General features: G+C 45.3%; 1 protein-coding gene across 9 annotated transcripts in view; it reads left to right on the top strand.

Annotated features, from left to right (window-relative positions):
• The first annotated feature begins 8,905 nt into the window (after positions 1 to 8,905).
• FECH (ferrochelatase) overlaps positions 8,906 to 12,132 on the top strand; it is an 81,933-nt gene continuing 78,706 nt past the window's right edge. For all 9 annotated transcript variants that reach the window (XR_008476090.2, XR_013525927.1, XR_008476091.2 and 6 more), the window contains exon 1: positions 8,906 to 9,072. Coding sequence is in view for 2 of the 9 variants with exons in the window: in XM_035271200.2 (XP_035127091.2) it covers positions 9,006 to 9,072 (67 nt within the window). In the remaining 7 variants the exon portion in view is untranslated. The remainder of the gene's footprint in view (positions 9,073 to 12,132) is intronic.

The raw sequence follows: 12,132 nt of genomic DNA, 5'->3' as shown, positions 1-12,132 counted from the left end.
CTTCTTTGCTGCCTTAATTTTCTTAAAGCGAAACATCTCTGAATCACATTAGTTCATGCTTTTGCAGTTCTTTTATGTTTTTTATGATGTATATATATGTGAAATTTGGTACTGCTAAATTTAGTAGATACTACTAATATTGTAATGAGAAGGAATTTTTTTTTAAATTAGATTTGTGGGTCAAGGTTAAATCTTTTTTGTAATCTTTTGTGTTACTTTTGGACACATTAGATTTTATTCTGTTTTGCAATTAAGGGAAATGACAGGTAGAAATGAGGCATTTAGGCTAGGTGCAGTGGCTCACACCTGTAATCTCACCACTTTCAGAGGCCGAGGTGGACAGATCACCTGAGGTCGGCAGTTCAAGACCACCAGCCTGGCCAACCTGGTGAAACGCCGTCTCTACAAAAATTAGCCAAGCTCAGTGGCAGGTGCCTGTAACCCCAGCTACTCAGCAGGCTGAGGCAGGAGAATTGCTTGAACCTGGGAGGTGGAGGTTGCAGTGAGCTGATTGTGCCACTGTACTCCAGCCTGGGCAACAGCAAGACTTTCAAAAAAAAAAAAAAGGAAATTAGGCATTTATAATCTATTCAGCCTGCATCTTTAAATAATAAATACTTGGAAGAAAGTGAATGAGCTGTAGATGCCTTAGAATTTAAGTGAAGGGGTTAGGCTCAATTAGCCTAAATTTTAATAGTGTAAACAGGTGGAGAGTTTTAAAATCTTGAAGGAAAGCCAGGACAAGGTCTGGATAAGGGAGTCGAGATCATGGCCTCAGTCTGAGAGATGAGCAGAGTGAGCAGCAAACCTCACGCACATGGACTTCACTCCCTTTGCTGTGTAGTTGCTGCCCTGATCCAGGTGTCACAGATGCCATCCCACGTTCCCATGGCCAGCTCACAGACACCCCTCCCCTCTCAGTACTCCCATCGCATGACTTTCTCCTCCTTGAAACTCTCTGCTTTTCATACCAAACACCCCTTCACCTTTGGCACTTGTGTGACCTCAGTTTTGGAGACAAGAGGCTAATTCAAGTACTTGAGCATCAGCTTGCCCTCTTAAATGTCCTTCAGCCATTTCAAGTGACCAGTTTCCCACCTTGTCGTTCAGCCCCTGCCGCCTTGCTGTCTCTGACACTTCCTAAAAATGTTGTCCTTAATGTGTAGAGTAGTTCAACTCTGTGAGAAGCAATCTTGGCAGCACATTGGGATTATTTGGCGACCTTAAAAATAATGGTGTTTGGGCCTTACCCTACACCAGCTGAATCTGAATGTCAGGATTGGGACCAGGGTATTTTTCAAAAGCTCCTCAAAGGAGGTTGTTAAACTGTGAGGTTGACAATCTGGTAGCTTCCTCCTACTTCTAAACTCAAACTTAAGCCTCTCTTACTATTGCTGTAGGTTCTCTCGATTTCATATTAATCTAGTTCCCATTAAACTAAAATGGGAACATTGAGTGAGGGCTGAGAAACTTCAAAGCTTGAATTTTGAACTGCCATCAAATCAGTATATTTCATCCAGACCTTCTGGGAAAAAAGAAAATGTCATGATATATAAATACTGTAATTTCTAGTATTTAGAAATTGCCGGTTAATTAAATGACTCGGTTTCTTATGCTGAAAAGTTTCCTTCTACCTTATGGATTGTAACTAATGTGATGATCAGGTGAAGAACATCTTCGAAGAGATTGATGACTTGGTGTGTGGACAAAAACTAGTTTCTGGAGTCAAAATCAAGTTTGTATTGGATGTAACTTGTCTTAGTACCCCAACTTACAAAATGAAGGTATTCAAAAGTTTTAGCTTTTCTTTTTTAGTATTTACCTCCATGTTGCTAAATAACATGCTTATATTACTTTATTGGTTTTTCAGTTTTAGGCATTATTTAATGCCCTTTTCTGGCATTTGAGGATTTCATTTCTTCCTTTTCCTATCCCCACCATTCGTGTTCACCCTTCTCATCTCTCCCAGCTGTATTAGGCTGTTTTGGGGCTGCTATAAAGAAATACCTGCAGCTGGGTAATTTACAAAGAAAAGTGGTTTCTTTTGGCTCACAGTTCTGCAGACTGTACAGGAAGCATGATGTTGGCCATCTGCTTCTGGTGAGGCCTCAGGAAACTTCCAATCATGGCAGAAGGCAAAGGGGGAGGCAGCATGCCACACGATGAGACGGAGCAAGAGATGGGGGAGGTGCCACACTCAAGCAACCAGATCTCCTGTGAACTCAGTGCAAGAACTCACATATCACCTCATAAAGAACACCAAGGCATTCATGAGGGATCCACCCCCATGACCACCACCTCCCACCATGCCCCTCCTCCAACACTGGAGATGCAATGCAACATGAGATCTGGAGGGGACAAACATTCAAACCATGTCACCATATTTCCAACTCTAATTATGGTTGGCTGCGTAGTTCACAATAATTGCTTTTCTCTTTCTGCCCAACTTTTATCTTCCCTATAATTAATAAATTTGCCTTATTTTTAAAAATTCAATCACAAAAGATATTTGGGTATGTTGGGTTGTCTATCAGTTACGTCTTATCATCTTCTGGAGCCTCTACTCTAGGAACACAGTTGTCATCTTGATCTTTCATTACCATCCTGGATGTTCCCTTTACTGTGTGTGTAGTTTTTTTGTGTGCTGGACAGCTTTTTCCTATGTTCCGTGTTTCTTGTTTTTCTCAGTTTACATCCTCATTTTGGTGGAGCACACCCTGTGGTAGTTTTTATTTTTTTTCAGTCAAGGCCTCACTCCGTTGCCCAGGCTCAGGAGTGCAGTGGTGTGATTTTGGCTCACTGCAGCCCCCACCAACTGGGTTCAGATGATTCTTCTGCCTTAGCCTCCCAAGTAGCTGGGATTACATGTGTCTGCCACCATGCCCAGCTAATTTGTGTGTTTTTAGCGGAGGCAGGGTTTCGTCATGTTGGCCAGGCTGGTCTTGAACTCCTGACAGATGATCTGCCCACCTCAGCCTCCCAAAGTGCTGGGATTCCAGGCCTGAGCCACCATACCTGGCTGTCCGGTAGCTTGAGAAAGAATTCATGGAAGGGAAATTCGTTGAGACCTTGCTTGTCTAAAATGTTTTAAATCTATCTTCACATACTCTCCATAAAGAATTGTGGGTTAGAAAGCATTTTCCAGCTGGGTGCAATGGCTCATGCCTGTAATCCCAATACTTCGGGAGGCCAAGGTGGGAGGATTGCTTGAGGCCAGGTGTTTGAGACCCAGTCTCTCTTTTTTCTTTTAAGACATAGTGTCACTTTCACCCGGGCTTCACAATCCTGTCTCACTGCAACCTCCACCTCCTGGGTTCAAGTGATTCTCGTGTCTCAGCCTCCCAAGTAGTTGGGACTACAGCCACGAGCCACCACGCCTGGCTAATTTTTTGTATTTTTAGTAGGCCAAGTGAAGGTATTGCTCCTGGTTCTCACGAGCTCTTCTGCCTTCATGTTGTCTCTGCACATTCAGCCTATCTCAGCCCCCTTCTTGTAAGTTCTGATACCTCCTCGATAGAAAGCATTCCTTCATCCTCTCAGCCTGAAATCCTCTCTCACTTTTATCAGGGAAACTTCTGCTCACCTCTTTTTACTGCATTATAAACAGATTTACTAGATACATCCATTTGTCCTCAAAATCCTAGCTAGAACTTCCATTTGCTCTCAGAATCCTAGCTGAGAAAGGAACATCTCGGCATCAGAACTGGAGGGGAGGGGTTAGAGAGAATCTCAAAGTCAGAGCTGTTAGGTTAGGAAGGGGGCTCTGGGGTGAATTGAGCCCAGCCAGATAAAGGCAGTAAGGGGCTCATTAAAAAAAAAAAAAAGGGGGGGGTTTCGTTAAAGTATAACATTTATAGAGAAAAGGGCATGCATCATTAGCATGCAACTCTATGAATTTTCACAGTGAACATGTGGTGTGCGCAGCTCCTAGAATGTTCACGCAGCCACAGGAAGGTGGAGCTAGGGCCAGACCCCTCCCTGAAGCAGGGCCGAAGAGGCCCCACCATTCTGCGAAAAGTAATCCAGAAAACTGGCCCTCTGCCCAGAGATGCACAAAGAAGCCTGCCATCTTCTGGGGGCTCTGGGAAATGCCAACTCCCTGGCTGTGAATTTATACATCTGCAGGGAACAGGTCAACCTAGCTGAGATATTCACACAAACTGTCTTAAAACGTGGGACCCCTGGGTCCTGGAAGAAGCAAATCAGAAAGGCCCCTTAGGATCCTTCCACAACCCAGGAAGCAGAGGACTCTGGAAAAAACACTCAGTATGAATGAGCTTAAAAACCACAATGGACACATTTAGTCATGCATTCTAAGTGAAGACTGGCTCAGGAACTCAGTTTATTCCTCATATTGGAGACTAAGTGAACCTTCTAAAACAAGCACATATCACTGCTAAATGGAGGTCACACGGAAGACACGGTCTTTCAGTACCTACAAAGTTCTACATCAATCCACCCTGGTTCCTCTCCCTCCCACCTCCCACTCAAGCCACGTGGCCTCCCTGCTGTTCCCTGATAAACTTGTTATGAGGTTGAGTTGTGTTCCCCCAAAAGACATGTTGACATCCTAGCCCCCAGCTACCTGAAAACATGAACTGATTTGGAAACAGGGTCTTGGCAGGTGCAGTCAAATTAAGATGAGGTTTTTAGGGTAGGCCTTTAATCCAAAATGACTGGTGTCCTTACGAGAGAAGATCGCTTGTGACTGCAGACGTTGGAGTGCTGCATCTAGAAGCCAAGGAATGCCAAGGATTGCTGCCACCAGCACGAGCTGACAAAGGCAAGGAAGGACTCTCCCTTACAGGTTTCAGAGGGAGCGCAGCCCTGGCGACACCCTGATTTTGGCATTTCTAGCCTTTAGAACTGGTAGAAACACATTTGTCTGCCTGGTTTGTGATATTTTGTTACAGCAGTCCTAGGAATTGAATACAAGCCTCAAATGTGTTTCAGTGCTTGCTGGTCCCTCTGCTTGCAAGCCCTTCCCCAGACAACGCCCTCACTCCCTGCAGGTCCCTGCTGAAATGCTACCTTTGCAGAAAGGCGGGTCCTGACTGCACTACTGACAATTTCGGCCTCTCTCCCTTCCTGAGCCTCCTTTAGCTTTCTTCATAGTCACTAGCCATACTTGACAACATGTTGTACGTCTTTCATCTTTGCTGTAAAACGATTGTCTACCTTGCCTTCTAGAAGGTACCGTCTATGAGAGTAGACCGTCCAGTTCATTGCTGCACACCCAGTGTCTGCCATGTGACTGACACAGAGTGGAATCTCCTACACGTTTGTTTCATAAGCGAATGAGTTGTTTGAGAATGTCATTTGTTTTCTTTTTCACTCTTTATCCTTCACATGACCTGATATAATGCTTTACTCATGGTAGACGGTCAGGAAATATGGGCAGATGGATTAATAAACCCGTCACCACCGTAGGGCTGAAGGCTCTGCATGGTGAAGAGGGGCAAGTCAAAACGCATGGCATGTTGGCCTGGATTTGGTGGACTCTTTGTTGTAAAATGATTCTAGGGATAATCGATCAGATATCTCTGAGTAATCATTATAGCTTACCATTTGTCACACACAGCCACTGTTTTCCTTGCTCTGAATCCCTCCTGACACCCCCTTCCTCTGTTCTTTTTCTGATTAAGAAATCAGAGTTATAATCTAAATTTATTTTGTGTAGCTCAGAGGTGCCAATCATGGCAAATAATGAACAAAGAGATTTCCCACCCCTTTCCCTGAAGCACTGAGCTGAAACCAACAAATGCATGTTATTTAGGATCACAGGCTGCACTCAGATTGGTGTCTGTGACAGGTGAATGCTTTATTCACTAATGAAGCCACCAGGCCCCAGACAAACCCTCTCCCTCCTAGTCAGGGTGCTACTTATCTCCATTAGCCCAGACACTGTGGCTTTGTAGCCTTCTGTTTGATAATGGAATTGGTGTGTAATTTTGTTAAAAATACGTTTGGTCAGAAAAAAATTCATATTATGTATATCATATGGTTCTGCAAATTTCTTGGGCCTTTCGAGGGCTTTTCTGTAAGCCAGTATTTAGAGTTCACAATTTCTGGGTTAAGGACTGTGTTTTCTACCAGTTTTGAAAAGGACCAACATAAAGCACATTTTATCTGCCTTCATTTCATAAGAACATAAAAATTTACTCATTGGAAAGCTGTTATAGTTAATGTTTGTATGAAATAAGCCATAGACTAGAAATAACAATTTTCATGGTACTCTCTGTTGGGGAAAAAGAATGAAGTTCTGTTTTCAGTATTAACCTATGAGTTCTTAATATGTGCACCAGGAGGTTTTATATGAGGAATTCTGAATTCTGAAAAACTTCTGAATGAGTTTTTAAAAGTCAATAAAGGCACCTGTAATCCCAGCTACTCAGGAGGCTGAGGCAGGAGAATTGCTTGAACCTGGTAGGCGAAGGTTGCAGTGAGCTGAGATTGCGCCACTGCACTCCAGCCTGGGCAACAGAGTGGTACTTGCTCTCAAAATTAATTAATTAAAAAAGTAAAAATAATATAAAATAGAGAAGTCAGTAATAATGAAAGTACAAGATGTGAATAAAGGAAATGAAATGATGCTGATTCATTGAAAAATTCTTTTGATATATTTAATAAAGTATGTTTTGCGGCCGGGCGCAGTGGCTCACACCTATAATCCCAGCACTTTGGGAGGCCGAGGCGGGTGGATCATGAGGTCAAGAGATCGAGACCATCCTCGTCAACAAGGTGAAACCCCGTCTCTACTAAAAATACAAAAATTAGCTGGGCATGGTGGTGCGCGTCTGTAGTTCCAGCTACTCGGGAGGAGGCTGAGGCAGGAGAATTGCTTGAACTCAGAAGGTGGAGGTTGCGGTGAGCCGAGATCGTGCCATTGCACTCCAGTCTGGGTATCAACAGTGAAACTCCATCTCAAAAAAAAAAAAGTATGTTTTGCTAGTTCCTTAATCCTTTCTGGACAGAAACAAAGTTAACCTACACCAACTGTTGATTTTGTTCTGGTGAGTCTTGGTTCCTTTATGCCTTGTCACTAATCATCAGCATTTGCCTGGGAGGAACCAGAAGTCCCCTTATCTGTACCCAGCACGAAGGGGGCCCAGCACACTGAATGGAGGGGCAACTTATCCAGGGTCTTCTAGAGGGGACAAGAGCCTACATAGCTCAGACATCTAACACCCCTGGCCGTTTATTCTCTGGCCTTGTCTACATATCTGCCAGCAGGGCATTGCAAGATGTGCAGTATTTTAATTTAGTTTCTTTAGAAGAAATGGGTTCAGGCTGCGCATGGTGACTCACGCCTGTAATCGCAGCACTTCGGGAGGCCAAGGTGGGTGGATCACTTGAGGTCAGCAGTTTGAGACCAGCCTGGCCAACATGGCACAACTCCGTCTCTACTAGAAAAACAAAGACAACAATGACAATAACAACAAGGGTTCAGACTCTAGGTAGAGACGTCTATTATCCATGAAGTCACCTCTTTAAAGAGCAACTTAAAACCACTATAATTTTGGTTATGCGGGTAGAGAATTAGCCACATGTATAGGAAGGTGGGTTGATACCTGGAGCAGGTTTTACTGTGCTTTTCTCAGGACGTCTGCTTGGATCTGAAGATCATGTAGGTAATATGAAAGGCTATCCATTTAATTTGACATTTTGCATTGGGCTTATAACCATCAGGAGGACTAACTTTAATAAGAAATAAACTAATTCCATCAGTAGCACACGTTTAAGCTACAGAAAACTGAGTTTCAGCTGAATCTAGATTCATCTTTCCTGAATGTTCCATATAGCTTGCTTCCTTTGCTCAAATGTGTAAGAGGCCTTTGCTTGAATGTGTGAAGACTTCTCTGACCCATCTGCTTCAAATTGCATTAGCCCCTTCCGTGACCCTATCTCATCTCTTTTACCTTGCTACCTTGCTTCATTCTCCTTTTGTCCTGAGAGGGAAGAAGAAGACGGGAGGGCATGGGAGAGCTCATTCTTCTAATGTTCGTCACCACTCAAAATAGTACATATTGTGATTATTTTCTGTGTCTCTGCTAACTCCATATAAGCCCAAGTCTGCTCTTTTCACTACTGTCATTTAGTGCACATAGTAGGTGCTCAATATTTGTTCAATGAAAACCGATGCCCAAGACCTTTCTGTACCAAGGGCTGGTTTCCTAGTCCACAATGCATTGAACATATATGGGCAGGGTGGGCTGGCGGACGTGTAGGAACAAAGTGAGGGGTGTGTGCCTGTTCCTCCCCGTGGTCTCAGTGGGCGACCTTGGGGGCGGGGCGGGCGGCTACCTGGAAAGGTGCGCGGATATGAAACAGACAACCTTCACCATATCGTCCCTTCAAGAAATGCACTTGCCAGGCTGGCCTTCATTTTTCCTAATGCTCTTCTGTGAGTCTCACCTGTCAAACTTTGCTACACGGGCAGAGAAACTGAATGACACGAGCATCTAATATGAAATAATTCCTTTTTCTATTCTAAAGATAAAGCAAAACAAAACAGGACCTGCACACTTGTGCTGTGACGAGGCAGGCAAACTGGAGAACTGAGGCAAAAGCATCCTTCTATCTAAATAATAGGGATGGAAACGTCAAAAAAGTTCTTTGCTGAGTCATGGCTGAGGCTCTTGCCTTGGCTAATTAGGCAGAGGCAACCAGGGCACCCGTCCAGCGCAACTAGGAGTCCAGCAGGTTTTGTAGTGACCTGCGATGGTTATGGGGAGCGGGTTTCCAGCGCAGCCCCGGGCCCTTTCTCCTGCAGGGAGCGGCGCCCAGCCGGGGCGGGCTCTCCACGAGGGGCGTGTCTCTGTCTGGCCTCGCCCCCGAGGCCCCGCCCCGGCCAGGCAGCGAATGAGCGGGCGCGCCGGGAGGGCGCGGGTGGCCGCGCGGGGTCAGGGGGCTGGGGATGCGCGTGGGGAGCGCGGCCCAGCTCGGCTGCTGCTGGGCGGTCACCTGGGCGCGCCGCCGCGGGAGGAGCCGGGGCTGTCCGGGGAATGCTTTCACTCGGCCCAAACATGGCTGCGGCCCTGCGAGCCGCGGGCGCCCTGCTCCGCGATCCGCGTAAGTGGGTCTGTCGCGGCGGTCGCCGGGGTCGGAGTTCCTGCGACGGCATGGGCAGAGCGGGGCAGCTGGCGCCGGGGCGCTCGCGCCCGGCGCATTCCGGGAGCTGCCGTGGGGAGCTGCGAGCAACCGGGAGAGGGGCGTCTCGGAGAAGGGAGGCGACGGGCTCTGCCCTGGGAGGGGTGAGGGCAACACTCCCGGCTCGGGAGGCCTTGGGGAGGGCGCCCGGATCCAGGAGGCGCAGGTTCAAGTCCTATCCGTCGTCTGGGTGGCAGGGAGCGGTGGCTGGTATTCCCCAGAGCCTTAGTTATTGTCATCTGTAATAACCAGATTGTGGTGAGGATTACGCAAAGGAAGGTATGTTATGGGACTGCCGTAGAGAACAGTAAGGAAGGTATAGTCAACCTCACCACCATTGACATCTGCTGCACAGTTCCCTCCCTGCTGAAGAAAGCACATGGCCCTTGGTCCCTCGGTGCCCACTTCTCCTTGGCAGCACGACCCACCCTGGAGCAGCTTGGGGTAGTGTTTTCTAGAGATTGTTGGAGAACATGTAAGACGCAGGAACAACCTCCCACGTTTTTGATGCAAACCGTGAATAAGCTGTGACCACAGGATGAGCTGGTGGGACTGTGGGTCTCACACACCTGGTTGGGACAGCATTTCTAACTGACACCTTGGACAAGGCACCTAACCTCGTCTAAGCTTGGTAAATGTACTTTGAAATCATATATATATATTCAAAGCCTTGCCTTGAACATGAGCATCTTGCTTGGCACACAGTGGGTACACAGGAATCCTCAAAATAGCCATTCAGGTAGAAGGCTGCCACAAATAAGATGCTTATTTAATGCATCTGAACGGTGACTGGACACAGACCCGACATATTTTTCTAAGAAGTTCATCAGCCTGACAGCTACTTGGAGTGGAGAGAATTCCCTCTGAACCTCCATATCTCATTAGAGGTGCCTTTGTTAGGAAAATAATAAGGATCCAGTGTACAACGAGGCTAGCTCACTAAGGGTACTGGGGGACAAAGGGCATTGTCTTTTAAGAAGAGGCAACACAGTGCGAATTGTGGGACTGAAAGAAGTATTCAACTAATCTCTTCTTTTATCGACCTTTCCTGTAGAAAATAAAGTTTGACAGGTCCTAGATTTTAGGTCATGGAACAATATGTGAAACTTTAAATTATTCATAGTCTGGGTTAAAAGTGGGAAGATTGAGAAACTCTGGCAGAAGTAGATTTGGAGTCCATTTGTGTTACAGACTTTGAGTTGAAGGGGTAGTTATAATACATTCATCATTTTGTTTGATAGGAAAGGATTGACATCTGTGTGAGAAAACATTGAGGAGTATTTCTGAAAATGAGTTCAGAAAGTAAAAGTGGAAAAGCAAAGTTTTATACTTTATGTATTTAGCATATTACAGAGTTAATAAGAAGCTTCCTGGGGTAAGCCATATATCATCTGTCTGTCTGTCTAGCTATCTATATGAATTATTTTTTTTTCTTGGTGCCTTTTTCTTTCCAAACTTTAAATGTTTTTTTGTTTGTTTGTTTTTTTAAGAGATGGAGTGTTGCTCTGTTGCCCAGGCTGGGGTACAGTGGTGCCATCGCAGTTTACTGCACCCTTGAACTCCTGGGATCAAGTGATCCTCCCGCCTCAGCCTCCCTAGTAGCTGGGATTACAGGCATGAGCCAGTGTGCCTGGCCCTCTAAACTGTTTTTTACACTGAGCATATATTGTCTTTTGTAATTAGAAAAAGAATTCTAGAATAATAGAAGAGTTGTAATGATCACCATATTGGCCAGGCTAGTCTTGATCTGCCTGCCTCATGAGCCACCATATTTGGCCCAACTTTTTTTTTTCTTTTTTCTCTTTTTCTTTATTTCTTTTTGCAACAACATGAAGTCATAACTTATGAACTTCTTAAGTCATAGGTATACTTTTGAATGATCGCCTATTGGGTTTGTCCAAGAGTTATGAAATTTGTTTGTTTGTTGAGAGAAGTTTTTTTTTTTTTGACACCAAGTCTCACTATGTTGTCTAGGCTGGTCTCGAACTCCTGAGCTCAAGTGAGCCTCCTGCCTCAGCCTTCCAAGTAGCTGGGACTACAGGTGTCCACCACCGCAGGAGTTAGGAAGTTTTGTTTTCTTATGTCATCTTGTGTTTTGCTGCTTATCTCTCAGTTTGATAATTTTATTGTTTGTAGGCCTTTTTTCTTTTTAATTAAAAAAAATAGAGATAGGGTCTCGCCATGTGGCCCAAGCTATTCTTGAACTCCTGGGCTCAAGCAGTTCTCCCGCCTCGGCCTCCCAAAGTGCTGGGATTACAGGTGTGAACCTCCATGCCCAGCCTGTTTGTAGGCCTTCTAAAGGTAGACCAGTTATCCATGTAAGGAGGAGGGACAGAATTACTTGGTCTTAGTTTGTAAGTGGGCAAGTCTGTACTGTGAGATAGTCGTCACTTCTTTGCTTAACCACGTGCAGTGTGGCAGGCATTGTTCTTGGGGCTGGACATATTTCCTCCACCCCCCTTATCCTTACAGCAGCACTGCAGAAGTAGCCTTATCACTATTTTACAGATGAGAAAAGCGAGACTTGTAGCATCTCAGTGAGTTGCCCAGGCCTAGCCAACAGCCTCTTGGTCCCGTGTGGTATTTCTGCTCAGATCTCTCTGATTTCCAAACACATACTCTCTACACCACACAGTGCTGCCAGTGCCATCAGATTCTCTTTAGCTGTGAGCTGAGTCTTTTCCAGAGTCTCCAGTTGGCCCTTTGAATGTTTACTTTAAACTCCTTTAACCTTTACACATGCTAATCATTTGGTAGGAGACACTCTTCATTTCTCTAAGACCTTCAGATCATTATGGGAGAGGAGTGTTTGAGATGACTCCTTGAAGGGTGAGTGTGTTAAGTCCTGAGTGGAAAGGGTCCCTTGTTAGCAACATCATTCTCCTCTCTGAGAATCTGGTGAACCATGAAGAAAATAGTTTTGTAAGTAGGACATGGTAATAGTTAAGCAGCTTGAAAAGTTACCAGCTCCCACATTTTACT

Source organism: Callithrix jacchus, chromosome 13 (genome assembly GCF_049354715.1).
Source record: "Callithrix jacchus isolate 240 chromosome 13, calJac240_pri, whole genome shotgun sequence".
Lineage (NCBI taxonomy): Eukaryota > Metazoa > Chordata > Mammalia > Primates > Cebidae > Callithrix > Callithrix jacchus.
This window is presented reverse-complemented; position numbering and strand designations above follow the sequence as displayed.